At 41.9% G+C, this 16,742-nt stretch overlaps 1 protein-coding gene and 1 non-coding gene across 3 annotated transcripts; one reads left to right on the top strand and one right to left on the bottom strand.

Moving 5' to 3' along the window:
* The first annotated feature begins 624 nt into the window (after positions 1-624).
* On the top strand, positions 625-6,944 carry RAB29 (RAB29, member RAS oncogene family). 2 transcript variants are annotated; one of them, XM_032467034.1, is made up of 6 exons: positions 625-740; positions 1,051-1,293; positions 3,253-3,324; positions 4,144-4,325; positions 4,614-4,735; positions 5,029-6,944. In XM_032467034.1, the coding sequence occupies exons 2-6, from the start codon at positions 1,170-1,172 to the stop codon at positions 5,138-5,140; spliced, it is 612 nt and encodes a 203-aa protein (XP_032322925.1). In that variant the 5' UTR covers positions 625-740; positions 1,051-1,169; the 3' UTR covers positions 5,141-6,944. The 2 variants fall into 2 exon arrangements, with proteins under 2 accessions (XP_032322925.1, XP_006182343.1); XM_006182281.3 differs by having other exon boundaries at positions 646-740; positions 1,046-1,293.
* Positions 6,945-10,176: 3,232 nt separating this feature from the next.
* Positions 10,177-10,249, bottom strand: TRNAA-GGC. The gene has a single exon. It is a non-coding gene; the product is annotated as a tRNA-Ala (tRNA).
* Between the last annotated feature and the right edge of the window lie 6,493 nt (positions 10,250-16,742).

The following is a 16,742-nucleotide window of genomic DNA, read 5'->3' as shown; positions in this document are numbered from 1 at the left end:
AAAAGTAGCAACAAATGGAAGATGCTCAAAGCACTCCAATTCGCTTCCAGCTCAAATGATGTGAGTGGTGGTGTACGACTAGGGATTGTGGGAGTGAGAATGCAGGAACCATCTGTTATTTTCTGTCTATCTAGTTATGGTAATACCTAACATTTAACGACACGAGTTTTTCTAACAGCCAGTCTCTTAATCGAGTCCCTGAATTTGACTAATACTGGGTTATCTGAGAAAAATGTAAGAGCTAGCCTTCATTATGTTCACGAGATCCTAGAGTTGTCTATCTGATTGAAAGAATAGTAAATGGACTTCACTTGGAGCATGAGGGACGAGGCTTGAGCTTTTATTAGTGGAGTAAGGTATGGAATCTGTGGCATAATTTTTAATCTTAGCTCCGTAACACTTTTAGAGATAATGAGAAATCTATCTAAGGACGGATTTAGGCAAGTTAGATCATGGTCAAATAAATCGCTTCTTAAGGATCTTTCCGGAATCATTTAAAAATAAGATTCCAAAGGGTTGAAGGAGTTTGAAACTTTGTGTAGGTTTTTAAAAGCAAGAACAGTGCATAAACTACACCTCCCAGGAGGCCACGCGGGCGAGTCTCCACACACGGCTAGTTCTCTTCACCGCGAGGTCAGCTGGGAAATGTAGTGTCCTAAGCAACCCTGCACGTGACGCACGCGGAGGAAGGCGAGAGGGAGCGCGCCGCCTGGGGTGGTAACTGGGTCCAGCTACTCAAGGTGTGAGCGGCTCTTTCCCCAAAGTTGGTTTGTGCGGTGGAGGGAGGGCCCCATCTTCTCCCCAACCGTAAAATGAGCTGGCCCGGTTCAGATGCTCGCTGGAGCAACTCTGGGGAAGTCCCGGTGGGTGAGGCACCCACCGTGGTGCTTCATCCCATTTCTCGGCAGCGGGGCCGCGAGGGGGAGAAGGTGAGAGCAGCCGGGGGCTCGGAACTTGCGCCCTGCGCCCCACCCAGGCTGCGGCCGCGCGGGGAGGAAGCGCGTATAGGTTGAGTGCAAAGTTTCCTTTTTTGCTTTCTCGTCAGAGCAGCCCCAGCGGGCGGTGGGCAGGAATGCCGAACTTCAGTTTGAACGAGGTCTGGAGCCAAAGGGGTTAAAATAAGCGACTCCCCCACTTCCCGCCTCCCTAAAACGTCTGTCCCGCTGGCCATGGGCAGCCGCGATCACCTGTTCAAAGTGCTGGTGGTGGGGGACGCCGCAGTGGGCAAGACGTCGCTGGTGCAGCGATATTCCCAGGACAGCTTCAGCAAACACTACAAGTCCACGGTGGGAGGTGAGACGTCGCTGCGGGGACGGGGTAGACAAGAGGCCGGGACCACGAATTCGAGCTGTGGACTCGAGTTGGATGGGGGAACGGGGAGTTTGGTGTCCTTGGGTCCTTCCTCGGGTCAGGAAGTAGATGTCTGGGATCCTGAAGGGGGTCATCGCTGGGTGTTGGATTTGCATTCCTCTCTTGGATTTCCCCAGTTAGGTTTTCCCAGCCTGCGCTGACTGCCAGGAAAGAAATAGAGCAAGGGTGTGACGATGAGAATGGGGAAGGGAGGATGAGAAGATGACTAGTTGCTGCCTTTCGCTAGGGAACTGTGAGCCGCAGTCTCCTCCTGCAGCCTAGCCTTCCAAGCGGTCACGGGCAAATCTCTGCGATCAGCAGAGGCAGCAGAAACCCTCCGGGAGGGCCTAGTTAGGTGCCAGCTGGGGCTGTTGTCCTGCCCCTCAAGGGAGTTCCAGGCACCTGTTGAGGGAATAGAAGGGTGTTTAACCTGGCCTCAGGGAGCCCAGCTTTGTTTAGGGGAGGTGGGAGTGATCGCGTGGGAGAGCCACTTGGCCACACGATCAGATGCTTATGAGGGCTGATGAGCTGTGTGTTTTTTGTCCATTGATTGCTTAAATAAAGACAACCTAGGAGTTCTTCGTAGAATGTGAAATATGCCACTGCTCTGACCTATCTTTCCACCGCCTTTTCTCTCTCCCTGAGGAGGGGAAGAATGAAAGGAACACCAAGAGTTAATTCATTTCTTCCCAGGGGTGTGGCCTTTGGACTCAATGTCTTTTCTGAAGGAGAAATGCCTTTTAATTAGAAGTTTAGATGGGGAGAGCTGGTGAAGAGGGAGAGTAACAAACATTTATTTATCTCCATTAAAAGAACTTTTTTAAGGTTAAATAAAACTTTACAGTAATGTAAGTTTTGAAAATGTGTGCTGGTGTTCATTGTGGAATTTTTAAAAATTAACATGCCTTTGCATTGCAATGAAAACATTCTCCTTAAGAACATCCAGCAAAATTAAGGGTTTAAAGTTTCAAAGATTGTTTCCTGACTACTCTGCCCCTGCCCCCCAATAATATGAGGGTCCCTGTTTCATGAATTTGGTTTAATAGTGTCCCATTAATTTTTAGCAATTGCTCTAGCTTTCCTTTAGGGAAGAATATAATTGACTGGCTAATTTTTTTCTAGTTTTCCCCTAAATTTTCATTTAGTTTTCATTTCCCCTAGCTAAATTTCCCCTAGTTTTCATTTCTGTCACAGATGTGGAAAAATATGTTTCCAAACCTTGGAAATGATACTATTTCGGTCCATATCAGAAAGCTCTTTCCTCAGCCTTGACTCATGGGCTCTCAGCATCTATAAACACAGCAATAGATTCCAGCACAGCTCTTAAGCATCAGCTTCTTCCTGGGAATCCCTCTGAGACCTTTGCGCTTTATCCCATTCCTGTCCAAGCACCTGCCTTATGGAGGGTGTAGCATTTCCCCAAGGGTGTGTTTTTCTCATAGTGTGAGTGGATTAGAAACCAGCAGTAAAATTGAATGTGGAAGATGCGAGTCACCACATTTACCTCATTTCCCCCTTCTACTCCATCATCCCCTCTCTGAGAAAACCCCCTAAATCTCCCAGAAACTGTTTAACCTGAGATGAGGAGTAGTTTTCATAATTACTCCCACCTTCCTATCCCCAGTCTTAGAGACAAGTAGTATCAAATAAGTTGGTTTGACCGGAGAGTAAAAGCTGGAGACGCCTTGGGAGAGTGCATGTGTGTGAGCTCATCCCCACAATTAATACATGAACTCAGCTCATCTCAAGTCTGCTGAGGGGTTACAAATAAATAAACAAATAATAAATGAATGGGATTGGAGTTGTGTCCCCCTAGGGTTGTAATTGCATGTTTGATATGAATTTATCTGTGGATTTGTTAACAGTAAATTTTATCCGAGTATATCTTACGTATATTTCCAGTGGATTTTGCCCTGAAGGTTCTCCAGTGGTCTGACTCGGAGATGGTGCGGCTCCAGCTGTGGGATATTGCAGGTAGGCTGGGAAGACTGGGCAAGTACAAGGGAAGAAATTTTGGTTTGACCAGCAGGCTTTCAGAGAATAAGTGTTCTGCAAAACCAGGTGGGTTTTTTTGGGAGGGGTGGTTTGAGGGCGAACAGGGTGTATAGCTCAGTGGAAGGGCACGTGCTTAGCATGCAGGAAGTCCTGGGTTCAATCCCCAGCACCTCCATACAGAAAAACAAAATAGAACAAAAAAAGGTTTTTTTAAAAAAGGAGGTTTTCTGAAGCTGGAATGATTAAGCTGCTCTGAGGATATATAAGCTGGAGATGTTGTAGGTGTTTTTCCCTGAATAAACGTAGAGCAGTCTCTGTGGGTGGAGGGGCTGGTGAGGTGGTGAACCCTCCAGAACTCTCCAGGTGGACGCTCCCACAGCAGGAGAACGGTGCGCTTTCTAGGTTTCCAGCTGACCATGGTGAGAAACAAGAAAATAGAAACAATAATAATAAAAGCTGACCCTTATCTATTTTGTGCCAAGTACTTTTCTAAGCATTTTAGAATCTCTGACCCATTAATCCTCACTGGTAACCCTATGGTAAAAGCTACAGGCCTTTCCCCCCACTTTACAGATGAGAGATTTGAAGCACTGAAAGCTTGACTTGTCCAAAGTCACATAGATAGTAAATGACAGAGCAGGGATTTGGAATTAGGCCTCTGGGTGCAGAATCTGGGCTCACCCACTATGCCTCCTGCCCTCTTTCCCACAACGAAGGTGGAAAGGGCAGGGTGTCAGAGAGTGTCCTGAGACTGGTTCTCAGGATGACCTTCTCAAGAACTGTCTGCTGTCTTCCCAGGGCAGGAACGCTTCACCTCTATGACACGACTTTACTATCGGGACGCCTCTGCCTGTGTTATTATGTTTGATGTTACCAACGCCACTACCTTCAGCAACAGCCAGAGATGGAAACAGGACCTGGACAGCAAGCTCACGCTGCCTAATGGAGAGCCCGTGCCCTGCCTGCTCTTGGCCAACAAGGTATGTGGTTAGTCTTGGAAAATGGCCTCTGGTCTCAATCTGTGGTCAGAGAGTAAGCGTATCTAAGATGCACTCTGATCCTGGGTATCCACCTCCCCTTCTCAAGTTGGCAAAATCTCTGCCTCCTTTCAAGAGATGTTGGGACTCTTTGGGAAGAATGTTGATTGTGGATTTTGGATGGTGCTGTTCTAGCCACTGGGGGAACTGTTTCCAGTCCACAGGTATCCGAGAAATGTTCCTATCCTGAGGAATTTTATGGTATTACCTTTTATTTATTTTCTTTGCCAGTGCGATCTGTCCCCTTGGGCTGTGAGCAGAGACCAGGTTGACCGGTTCAGTAGAGAAAATGGTTTCACAGGCTGGACAGAAACATCAGTCAAGGAGAACAAAAACATTAATGAGGCCATGAGGTGAGTAGCTCATGCTGTTTGGGGGATAGGCACGCAGATTTACCCATCTTCCAATACAGCCTCTTGGACCTTCTTTTCCTGTTTCTGAGCAAGCAGGAACAGACCGAGCCACTGAAATGCCAGCTTCCGAAGGTCAGGGATGATGTCTTCTCTCCTGAGATAACTGGGGACAAACGGGCATTTAAACCATGTGGCTTTACTGAATGCCATCTGGTGATAAGAAGAGACAGCGTCTGCCATTTCTCCCTTTTCTCCATCCACCTTCTCAGACTTATTGTTTATTTGCTTTTTAGAGTCCTCATTGAAAAGATGATGAGCAATTCCAGAGAAGATATGTCTTTGTCCACCCAAGGGAACTATATCAACCTGCAAACCAAGCCCTCCTCCAGCTGGGCCTGCTGCTAAGAGCGTTTGGCTTGTTTTCCCTCCCAGTTCTACGAGGTCTTTCTCGTCCCTTCGGCTGCCCACCCAGCAGTTTTACTAAGTACATTTCAGCTGCCCCCTCCCGACTGTCCAGAAAGGAGGGCCATCATCACTCAGTAAAGACACCTGGGACCGACTGTGCATTTCTGCCTCTTGTGCAAGTTGCCTCTCACTTGCTGTGGCCCAGTTAGTGCCTTCTGTACAAGAAAGTTTGTCTCATCCCTCAGTTTGTGATCTGGGATTTCGTGGGAAGGATTAGAAGTCAGCAGCTCTGGGTTTTGTTTGTTTTTAAAAGAGGTACTGGGGATTGAACCCAGGACCTCATGCATGCTAAGCATGTGCTCTACCACTGAGCTCTACCCACCGCCCTGCCACCAGCAGTTATGTTTTAAGGATCATACTTCTCACCTGCCTTTGAGCATATTTTTCTGTTTGATGTACATTGATATCTCAGTCTAATAGGCCTTCAGGTTGCAAGGAAAATGAGATCAAAGGTCATTTCCCAAATTCCTTGTAAGTCATTGCTTGGACTTTGAATTTAAACATCTGATTCTTAGATGCAGAAGGAGTGGGACTGGATATCTATGGGTTTGGGGCCACTGGAGGTAAACCAAAAAGTCACTGCATTCTTTTAAGCTTCTAAAGTCATAATTAGCTTTCTCGTCTTGGTTTAAGAATAGTCAGCCTTTTAAACTGTATATCTTGTGTGATGAGGACATTTCTTTCCCCAAAGAAATTAATTCTCACATTAAGGTTTCCTAGTGTTGCTCTCCCAGTGGGATGGGGGTGGAGTTTGCAGGTTTCTGGGTTGAGGTCTTGCTGCCTAATGCCCTGAAATAGGTCTGTTCTTCGCAGCTCCCAGAGTCTGAATGGAAGAAGAGAGAGAGGTTAGCAGAACAAAATCCTGTGGGGCAACTTGCTTAAGAGCACTTTGGGTAGCTAGCACTTAACAGCCATAGGAAATAAACATTGTGTTTATACCTTTGCCTGGAAGTGGAGAGTAGACAGAAAATCATTAGGTAATTTAAGTGCTAAATTGGGTGGAGTTTTTAGTATCAAATCACTTCTAGACAGTTTAATTCGTTAAATTCTCACAGGATGGTGATTTATAACCAACCCAAAGTTATGACTATTCTTAGTGCCCTCAGAGGTATAGAGTTCTTTGAGAGACACTTATTTATATAAGTGTCCTAAGTCTGTGGTTCCCAAATCTGACTGATCAGAACCACCTGGGAAGTTTGTTTAAAATTTAAAAAATAAAATGCTTTAAAATTTCTGTTTCCCAGCCTCAAACCTACTGAATCAAAATGTCCAGGGGTGAAGCATGGGAACTTGGTGGTGGTGGTTTTCAAAGCTCCCCAGGTGATTCTGATCAGCTTGGTTTGGAAGCCATTGCTGGAGAACTTGGTAAGGATACAGAGACCCAGGCTTTCTCTGTGGAAATGATCTGGGCTTCCATAGGCTCTGTTAGCCCTCCAAATGGTTTTGATACACACCAGACTTTGAAACCCACTGTCCTAAGAGAGAGCAGAGGCCAGACATCAAAAAGAGCCTTCAGTGGCTGGTTGGTTTTTAATGCCAGTTATAAATTTTGCACAGTCTTTTGAGACATTCAGGTTCTTTTTTGTATTACCCTTTCCAGGTAGAGTTTTTATTACAACGATTCTGCAAATAATAGTGGAGTAACAAGTTCTCTGTGAAAAGAAAATTGATTTTATATTCATTGGTTTGAACTCTTGCAAAATCACAAATAAATGGGAAATGCATATTATAGTCATGGTCGTTACTGGCCTTTAGTGTGAGTTTGTTAAAGTATTACTTTATACTGAGAGTATTGTGAAAATGGAAACTTTATTTTTTAAAATAACTTCTTTAAAAATGAACGTAAATGTTACTCTGTTTATCTGTAAATTTACTAGTACCGATTGCACCATTCAAATTCAGTACTTGGTGTAACTCCCCAAATACTGCTTGTTAGTGTGACCATTTTAAAAAACTGAAAATGCTTTCTTTTCCCACTTGCTGACTAGGATATTCCTGCTTTTTCAAGCATTGCTGGAGGCTGGCCTGCTAGCCCTTCTGGATTTTCTCTCCCAATTGGTGAACATTATGGGCCTGAAACTAATTAAAGAAGAAATTGAAATATAACTAATTTCTCTCCATGTCCCCATTCATAAAGAAAAGGGAAAGCAATTAAGATAAGGAAGAAGAAAATATTTACATGATTAGAAGTGTGATTATACTAAAAATAATTAGATCCTATCATTTGGATGCAACCTCTTGGGTAAAATTGTTTGGAACATGGATATCATTGTAACCTTTCCTTAGAAAAATGTCCATATTTGAGACAAGGTGCCCCTCCAATCATTCAACTGGTTTATGGCCGAAAAGAAAACATAAGCACTCCCTGCAGAGTGTTCTGAGAGACCCAAGGAAGGGCCGAGAACAGAGCTGTGGGATGGTGACTGCCCTGGCTTGCTACTTTGAACAGAATAACTGAGTGATCAAGCCGGGAAGGGGACCACAGGTCAAGGAAGGCCCCAGCAGTGAGGGATGGTTTGCTCTTTTGCACCACTGATGAGCTGGAATTACTCCAAGATGACTTCCCTAACTTCATTTTCCTTCGCTATTGCTAAGGAATATTTAGGTTCCTCATTTTTTCCTTTTCTTTCCAGATTTAACTCTTTTCCTTTGGTGGTTTTTCTTCTGTCCTCAGGACACTGTCCCATCTAACATGAGGCTTTTCCTGCCTGTCATCCTTTTGTAGGCAGTGGCCTGCTTTTGACATGATCTAAGGCCATGGTTAGAAGATGAAAAAATCTCCATGGTAGCTATTCCATAAAACCCAGTGATCAGATGCTCAAGGAAACAAACCTATGTCCTTTTCTCCTTCACCCCACTTGGTTTATTCTGTATAGGAAGAGTCCTCAGCTTAATAAGTGAGTCATTTATTAAAGCCAAATAATCCCCCAAAGCTGCAAGTTGGAATAGGTAGGAAGCCACTAGGAAATGCGTGTTGGTAAGAATGCTACATACATTTTTGATTAAGCCATAAATACTAGACACTTGAGAATATATCTGCATGTGACCTCTGTGGTCATTAGAAAAACCTGCTTCTCTTTGGCTTTCAAGCATAATCTGAATTCTCTCCAGTTTTATCTGCAGAGTTTCAGTGTAATAATGGTATTTCTCTCCCTTAGGGTGCTCTAGGGAAACAGATCTAGTAAGATGTCTGTGTGTGTGTGTGGGGGGGGGTGTTTATATACACATACACAAAGGGATTTATTATAAGAATTTTGCCAGTGTGATTACAGGAGGTTGGCAAGCCCAAAACCTGTGGAGCTGATGTCCCAGTTCAACTCCTAAGGCTGGCAGACTGGAAGAGCTGGTATTGCAGTTTAGAGGCCACCAGGCAAGATAATTGTTTCTTACGCAGGACAGGGTCAACTTTTTGTTCTATTATGGCCTTCAACTGATGGGGTGAGGCCCACCCACATTAGGGAGAACAATCTGCTTTACTCCATGTACTGATTTAAATGTTGATCTCCTCCAAAAACACCCTCACAGAAGCACGCAGAGTAATGTTTGACCAAATATCACTCCATGGCCTAGTCAAGTGATGCACAAAATTTACCACTGCATTCATTTAATATTACGTTATGCTGTGGTGGTGCTGTTTTGATACCTTTTCTTCACATTCTAATTTGATTTACACCCCAAGTCCATCCGATTAGAAACTAACTACATATTAATGGGAGTAAAGAGGAGAAAGCAGACAGGAAAGGAAGATTTTATGATTTATCCTGATATGAGAAGGGCAATGCAGTAGTCCTGGATACCAATATCTGATTTGGTACAAACTCTTCCCTCAGATATGCGAGTTGTGTGTGCTTCTTACACTATCTTGGAAATAAGAAAGCAAATATTTCTTCCTACTTTATGTTTGAGGGAACAAGTATCTCAAAGTTTGACTGACTGAAAAGCAGCCGGTTGAATTTGTAATAAAGCCAAGACATAACTGCAGATCTTCTAATTTCCCCGTCGCCATTCTGTCATTTACTTTCTGGGAAGCATCTGACCTGAAAAACCTATTTTAGAAAACTAAGCCCAGACATTTAGAGAAACAGAACTGTCCCCTTCTGGGTTTGAAACTCTTGGTCTGTGTTACATAGATTTTGAGACCATGTTCATGTGTGGAATAAAGACATGGGTAATTAAATTTGGGACCAAATTATGTGTGGCTTGAATAGCATGCAGTGCAGGTATGTCCTGAGATGTTTGACATGTTCCACTTACTAAGATATGCCACCCAAATGCAATGAGTGTCTTTTAATTTTGATTATCTGCTTTCTTGTTTGCAAGTACAGAGATTTTTTAAATCTATTTTTTATTCTTATCCATTATAGTTTATTACAAGATACTGAATATAGTTCCTGTGCTGTGCTGTAGGACCTTGTTTATTTTATATATGCAAGTACAGGGATTTTGACAGTCATTCCATTTTCAACTGTTGCTGCCAGTAGTAACATCTGAGTGTTTTTGGAAGCCAAGTACATATTCTCCTAAGCACTTCACATGGATTTATTTTTATTTTCACGATGACCCTATGATTCTACATATATAGAGACTTAAGTCACAAAAATTAAGACTTTGCTCAAGGTTAGACAGCTAGTGAGTGGCAAACTGACTTTTAACCTTAAGCAGGATGACTCCAGAAACTCCCTTTACTACATACAATACACTGCCTCCCATTTTGTATGTGTGTGTTTTGGTGGTGGCATCCTTAAAGTTTACCCACATAATAAACTTTCAGTATGGTGAAAATAAAGAGTAATTTATTAAATGGGCATACAGGTTTTCAAATACTTTTATAATGAAAATTTTCAATCTACTCATTAAGGAAAATGGAGAAAAGAAGGAAAATCCAAACCACCTATAGCCCCACAACCCAAACAGAACCTATTTACATTTTGATAAATTTGTGTTCAGTTCACTTTTTTAACTTTTTTTTTTTTTAATGGAGGTACTGGGGATTGAACCCAGGACCTCCTGCATGCCAGGCATGTGCTCTACCACTGAGCTATATCCTCCCCCATCAATTCATTTTTTAATGCATGGATTTTTTTCATATAATTGTATTCACACTTAAATCATTTTTGATTACATACCTTTTATGTATCCAGTTTACAGTGGGGGGTATAAAGATCTATGCCATAGAAGTCCAAAGAAGGAGGTCAAAAAAGATTTCTTAAAGGGAAGTGAGACATGAGATGGATATAAATCAAGAAAGAAGTGGGAAAGGATTTCAGGTTGGGAGGAAAGGAGGTTTAGAATTTTTTACACAGGTTTAGGAAGTAGCCATGACCAAAGGGCTCCTGTTGTACAGCAGTGGGAAATAAGGTTAGAACGAGCATGGATAGGTTGTATAGGTCATTAATTTAACCAGTAGTGACATACTTACCATGTACCAGGTACTTAATTAGATGCATGGGATGAAGGCCTGGGGAAGAGAAGCTTTCTGTCCAGGAAGGGCGGTCCAGAACGGGGCCAGAATGTAAAAGGACAGCATCTCGCTGCAGGAGGCTACTTCTTACAGTGATGGAGGACAAGGAGGAAGGTCAGGAAAAGCCTTCATGGAAGAGAGGGCAGTCCAGCTGGAGGAGAGCTGCCAGCTGGAGAACAAGAAGAGACGCAATTTTAGACAGAATAAAGTGAATAAAGGTATGAGGCCACGCAATAAACAGCAGAGCTTGCTTGAAGGCCATGCCAAGGCATTGAACTTCACCTTGTAGTGGAGAACTATTAAGGGTTTAATTGCTTTTTTAATATTTTTTTCTTATTGAAAAATACATAAACATTATTAGTTTTGTTTAATGGCTTAAAACAATAGAAATTTATTTTAGAATTCCTAGAAATCTAAAATGGGTCACAGTGGGCTAAAATTAAGTTGTTGGCAGGGCCGCATTCCTTTCTAGAGGCTACAGGGAAGAATCATTTTCTTACCTTTTCTGTCTTCTCGAGGCCATCCACGTTCCTTGGCCCACGGTCCCTTTCTTCTGTCTTCAAAGCCAGCAAAGGTTGGTCAAGTCATTCTCACATCTTGTCTTTCTGACCTTTCCCGTCCCCATCTGCCACTTTTTAAGGATCCTTGTGATTACATGGGGTCCACCCAGATAATCCAAGTTAATTTCACATTAAGATCAGCTGATTAGCAACCCAATTCCCCTCCCCACATTCACAGGTTCCAGAGATTAGGTCATGCACCTTTTTTCAGGGACCATTATTGTGCCTACCACAGATGGGAAAACTGAGGAATAGTGGGTTAAAGAACTTGTCTGGGGGTCACACAACTAGCTGGTAGTAGAGCCAAGAATAAACATTATTTTTAAGATTCAAACGATGCAGATATTTTGTTAGAAGGAGATAGAAGTCTTTTGTAACCTGACTTCTGAAGACAACCTGATTAGGAGTTTGAATATTCTTCCAGGTTTTTCTCCACATATGCAGTCTCAACTATACCACCACTTCCCCTTAAAAAAGAGAAAAAAGTCTCATATGAGGCTCTCCGCAACTTGCTTTTTTTCTTTTTAATGTATCTTGGTCATCTCTCCATGGAAGAACATACAGTTCTACCTCATTCCTTTTCATTGCTGCATAGGATTGTTTGGATGTATTACAATTTACATGACCAGTTATCTACTAATGGATGTTTGGGTTCTTTCTTTTTACTCTCTTACAAATAATGCCACAAACTAACATCTTTATATATTTTTAAACTTAAATGAAATCTTCTTTAGGAGCTCCTAAAAGTGAGTCAAAGAGTATACACAGTTTAAATTTAAATATAGTGCCAAATTTTCCTCCAAAATGTTGATACCAACATATACACCCACCAAAAGGATCTCAGGGGCTAGTTTTTACCTATATCTCCCTTAACAAGACTATATTCAACTTTTACCAACCTGAGAAGTAAAAAAACAAAACAAAAAAACTTTTGTTTTTTTTTTTTTTTGTCATGGGTGAGCGTATATTGGAATGTGTTCGTCATTTGTTTTGTTAGTCACCTGTTTGTATCCTGTGTCTGTTTTTATTTTGTTGTCTTTTTCTTAGTGCTTTTGTAAAAGCTCTTTGTATTTTAAGGATATTAACCTTTTGTCACACATATGGCAAATGTTTTCCCCAGTTCATGGAGAGATTTTAAGCAGAGTAATATTAGATTTGTGCTTAAGAAATCTCTCTGGTAGTAGCTTAAATGCTAATATAAAGCGTTCATACTTTATTATGGGAGCTATAAGGATGTATTGAAAATTTCAGTATAGAAATGACATGAACGCTGTGCTTTGTCTGTTACATCTACCACAGATTACAAAAAGAGAAGAGAAGGGAGAAACAGTAGTTTAAGCATGAATGATTAGCAATGGAAATGGTGAGTGAAAAGTGAATTTGAGGAAAGCAGTGAAGAGAGAATCAAGAGGTTTCCACTAAGAGTGAGATGTCAGGACAGAGTCAGTAGTACCAAGGATTTGAGCTTCGGTGATTAAGGATGCCGCTGACAGAAATAGAGGAGTCAGGAGGAGAATGTGAGTAGGGGGGATAATTGGTTTGGCAGAGATAAATTGAGCTTGTGGATATCCAAGTGGAAATGTGTGTTAGGCAGTCAGGATACTGGGCTGGAACTCAGAGAGAGGCAGAGAGGCTGGCAGTAGTTGGTGGAATCATGCCCACACTGGGTGTGCTTGGAATAGATCAGTTCTCCTTGGAACGGATAGGAGATAGTGGAGGAAGAGCGACAACACCTTGGACGTTCACGGTGGTGAAGGATGACTGTCATCACTTCTCACCGCCACCTTTTCTCCATCTGTAAGCTGTGGGCAGCCTTTGTTAACTCTGTTCCCAGGGCTCAAGGTTTGTTGTATTCTGTTGGAGGAATAAACCAGCTGTTGGATTTGGGATTTTTCTTTCAGAGAAGACAGTATGAGTCATTCTATCTCCCACAGTGCTTCACAGTGTACAAACTGCTTTCACAAGGGAGCCCTTTTTGTTATTGTTGTTTTGCCAATCTTATGAAGTAGGTAAGGACCAATAATAATTATTCCTATTGTACAGATGAAGAAGCAGAGGTGCAGTTTAAAATTTGCTGAAGGTCACCGAGGTAGTAAATCACTGTGCTCAGGGCCTATATTCTTGATTACAATTTCAGTGCTTGAGGCCTCCCCTTTCAGCAATGTTCACTTAACAGTATTTGTTAGTGGTTTAGATGGATAAGTCCTCAATGTTACAAGGGTAAATTTTCTATAGATTTTACTGGTGTTGAGCAAAACAGCAAGTATTAGTCTATTGGGTTTTTCTTCCCTTCAATTTAAACTGGATGTCAAGATTTACATCCTTTTTGTTTTAGTAGCAGAAATCCCCCTAAACTTACCTCTTAATATTCTTAAAAGTAGAGAGGAAGATGGAAGTCTGGAGCAGAAAAAATATACACCTGAGAAATTAATTAAATTTAAATTGACTTTGGGTCCAGTCAATGTGACCCGAGGCAAGGGATCATCCTCCTTAACCATGAACCTATCTCCAAGCCAGTTATTTGGCTTCTGCGGTTGCAGAAGAACTAACCAGACACATGGCTCTTCTGTCCCATCCTTTCTTCTGAGTGTTGTGATAGGTCAGAGAGTCAACAGGTTGGAGGTAGAAGATTGAAAAAAAAAAGTCCAGAGAATCTGTCTTTAACTTCCTGGCAGGGTCTTCAAAGCAGATGCCTTTCCTAACTATGTAAAGTGATAGATGGGTTAATTACCTTGATTGCAGTAGTCATTTCACAAAGTATATGTGTATCAAATCATCACGTTGTACACTTTAAATTCATACAATTTTATTTGTCAATTATACCTCAATAAACCTAGAAGGGGAAAAAAAAAAAAGGACAGGTACCTTTCTGAGTTCCTGTGGTCAGTAGAAGCAGTGTCTATGTTTAGAGCTGGTTGGCTGTCTTTCATGAGGACACAGAACTGTGAGTGCCCAGCACAGAGTAAGTGCTCAAAATTTTTTACAATGCTCCCAGCTACTATAACATAGCCTTGAAGGAAATGGGTCTTTGTTAGGGGAAGAGTCATGAGTCCCAGCCACCCAGCATCACCACTTCTCATCATCTTTAACATCTGCAGAGGGGAAGGAAAAGTCTACTTTTCAAAATATAACTAAAATCATAGGGGAAATTAAGCATTGGGTTTAAAAGACCATTAAATCTCATTTCCAGGGAAAAGGAATAATTGTCTTTCCATCTCTTGAGCTTTTTTTGTTTTCATAATTTCTCACAGTTTTATTACATATATTATCCCTTCAAAGTTAACCGATGGTACTTCTAAGATCTAACTTAGTGTATGATCAGTGTCTTTCTTCAGCTTCCTACAAACTAGTTGTGGTTGAACAGGTGACCAGGGCAGATTTGGGGGGAATGCACTGAAGGGAACTGAGTTGGAGATTGTATTCCAGGTCCTCTTAACAGCCAGGGAGACAGTGCTAGGGTTCTTGTTGGCATAATTTTGTACTTGTCCACTAAAAAGTAAATTCGAAGTTCAAGTCTTAAGTTACTTCCTTCCTGAGAGACAGTGTTTGTTGAAATACCAAAAGAATAAACAATTTGTTTCCTTCAATTTAAACTGGATGTCAAGATATACATCCTTTTTGTTTCAGTAGCAAAAATCACCCTAAATGGAGGGAAAATGTTAGCTGAAGCTGAGGTGAGGAGAGAGAGAGGATATGACCCTCACCTTGGAAGAGGAAAAGCCTTCATGCAGTGGCCATCTGAATACTGGCCTTGAAGTAAACTATAGTGCCAAGGTCTGGAAGACCTGCTCTGAACTTTCCACCTGTCTGGACATGTAGACTCTGGCCAGTTCTTTTCATTACTTAATAAATGAGTAACAAGGATTCCTCTGTCTCGTCTCACAATAACAAATAATGGTACTTGCTAAAATAATAGCAACCTGACCTAATAAAACAGCTTCCAATAAAGTCACTGGTGATCACTGCACTACACCAGTCTCTGCAATGGCATTTTGACAATAATATGGATGACAGTACATTTAGTCAAAACATACTTGGATACCCATTAGAATGACTACTATCAAAAAAACAAAATAAGTGTTGGCAAGATGTGGAGAAACTGGAACCCCTTTGCACTGTTGGTAGGAATGTTAAATGGTGCACCTGCTGTGGAAAATAGTATGGAGATTCTTCAAAAGATTTAAAATAGAATTACTATATGATCTAGCAATTCCACTTCTGAGTACATACCCCAGAGAACTGAAAACGGGCTTGAAGAGATACTTGTACACCCCGTTCATAGGAGCAGTTATTCACAAAAGCCAAAATGTGGAAGCAATCCAAGTGTGCACTGGCAGTTGAATGGGTAAACAAAATGTGATACATACATACAATAAAATAGTATTCGGCCTTTGAAAGGTAGAAAATGTTGATACCTGCTACCACATGGTTGAACCTGGAGGACATTATGCTAAGTGAAATAGGCCAATCACAAAAGGACAAACACGGTATGATTCCAGTTAAAAGGTTCCTAGAGTAGTCAAATTCATGAAAACAGAAAGTAGAATGGTACCAGAGGCTAGGGAGAGGGAATGGGGAATTAGTGTTTAATGAGTAGAGTACAGTTGGGGAGGAAGAAAAATTTCCAGTGATGGATGGTGGTGATGTGAACGTACTTAATGCCACTGAACTACACACTTAAAAACGGTTAAAATGGTGAATTTTACATTATGCATTTTTTTTTTTTTTTTATTACCAACAACATCAGGGGAGAAAGGATGGAGTGACATGGAAGAGGAAATAAAACTAACGCTTTACTGGCAGACTGTGCTACTCTCTTCCAGTAGGGAAGCTGGATTTTACAAGAGCCTTTCAGGAGGTGATAGTGGTGGGTTGGTTGGTTGGTTTCTTTATGGAGTGTATCTTCAGTTGGTTATTAACAGGCTCCCTGCGGCAGTGATTGAAGTCTATTTTACAAAGGTGGGGTAAACTCTGGCCTTTACTATAGGGGTTCTGAGCTCTGCCTCTGAGAGTTTTATGCATCCAACAAATGTTCATTCATTTAAATGGAATGATCTAAGTTACCCTCAGTTATTTGATGGGAGTCTAGGGCCAGCCCCACCCATCCCCTCTCCAGGGATCAGGGATTGAATTTAACAAATACTTACATGGCATTTACTGTATGCCAGAGACTGTCCCAAAGCCTTTCCATAATAATCAACTCATTTAATCCTAATAATCCTATGAGTTAAGAACTGTCGTTTCCCATTCTACACATGAGAAAACTGAGGCACAGAGAGGTAAGGTTAGACAACTATTAAGTGATTAAGTGGTAGACCTGAGGTTCAGACCAAAACACTTTCTGGCCCAGAGCTCGTGCTCCTAATCATCAGGCCCATAAAGTAATGACTGTGAGTGGGACTTTAACAACCCTGGAGTGATCTCAAGGTCCAGAATGGAGAATGGAAATTGGTGGTGAAGTTATTCCTTAATTATGATCCTGGCTCTCTGCACCAGCAGCGGTTGGGCTCTTGAGGACTAA

Source organism: Camelus ferus, chromosome 23 (genome assembly GCF_009834535.1).
Source record: "Camelus ferus isolate YT-003-E chromosome 23, BCGSAC_Cfer_1.0, whole genome shotgun sequence".
NCBI classification, from domain to species: domain Eukaryota; kingdom Metazoa; phylum Chordata; class Mammalia; order Artiodactyla; family Camelidae; genus Camelus; species Camelus ferus.
Note: the sequence above shows the minus strand (reverse complement) of the source record. Positions and strands in the feature narration are given on the sequence as shown.

Coding starts and splice junctions, on each gene's coding strand:
- RAB29 (XM_032467034.1), top strand. CDS start 1,170: ATGGGCAGCCGCGATCACCTGTTCAAAGTGCTGGTGGTGGGGGACGCC. Junction 1,294..3,252: donor CTACAAGTCCACGGTGGGAG/GTGAGACGTCGC, acceptor GTATATTTCCAG/TGGATTTTGCCCTGAAGGTT. Junction 3,325..4,143: donor CCAGCTGTGGGATATTGCAG/GTAGGCTGGGAA, acceptor CTGTCTTCCCAG/GGCAGGAACGCTTCACCTCT.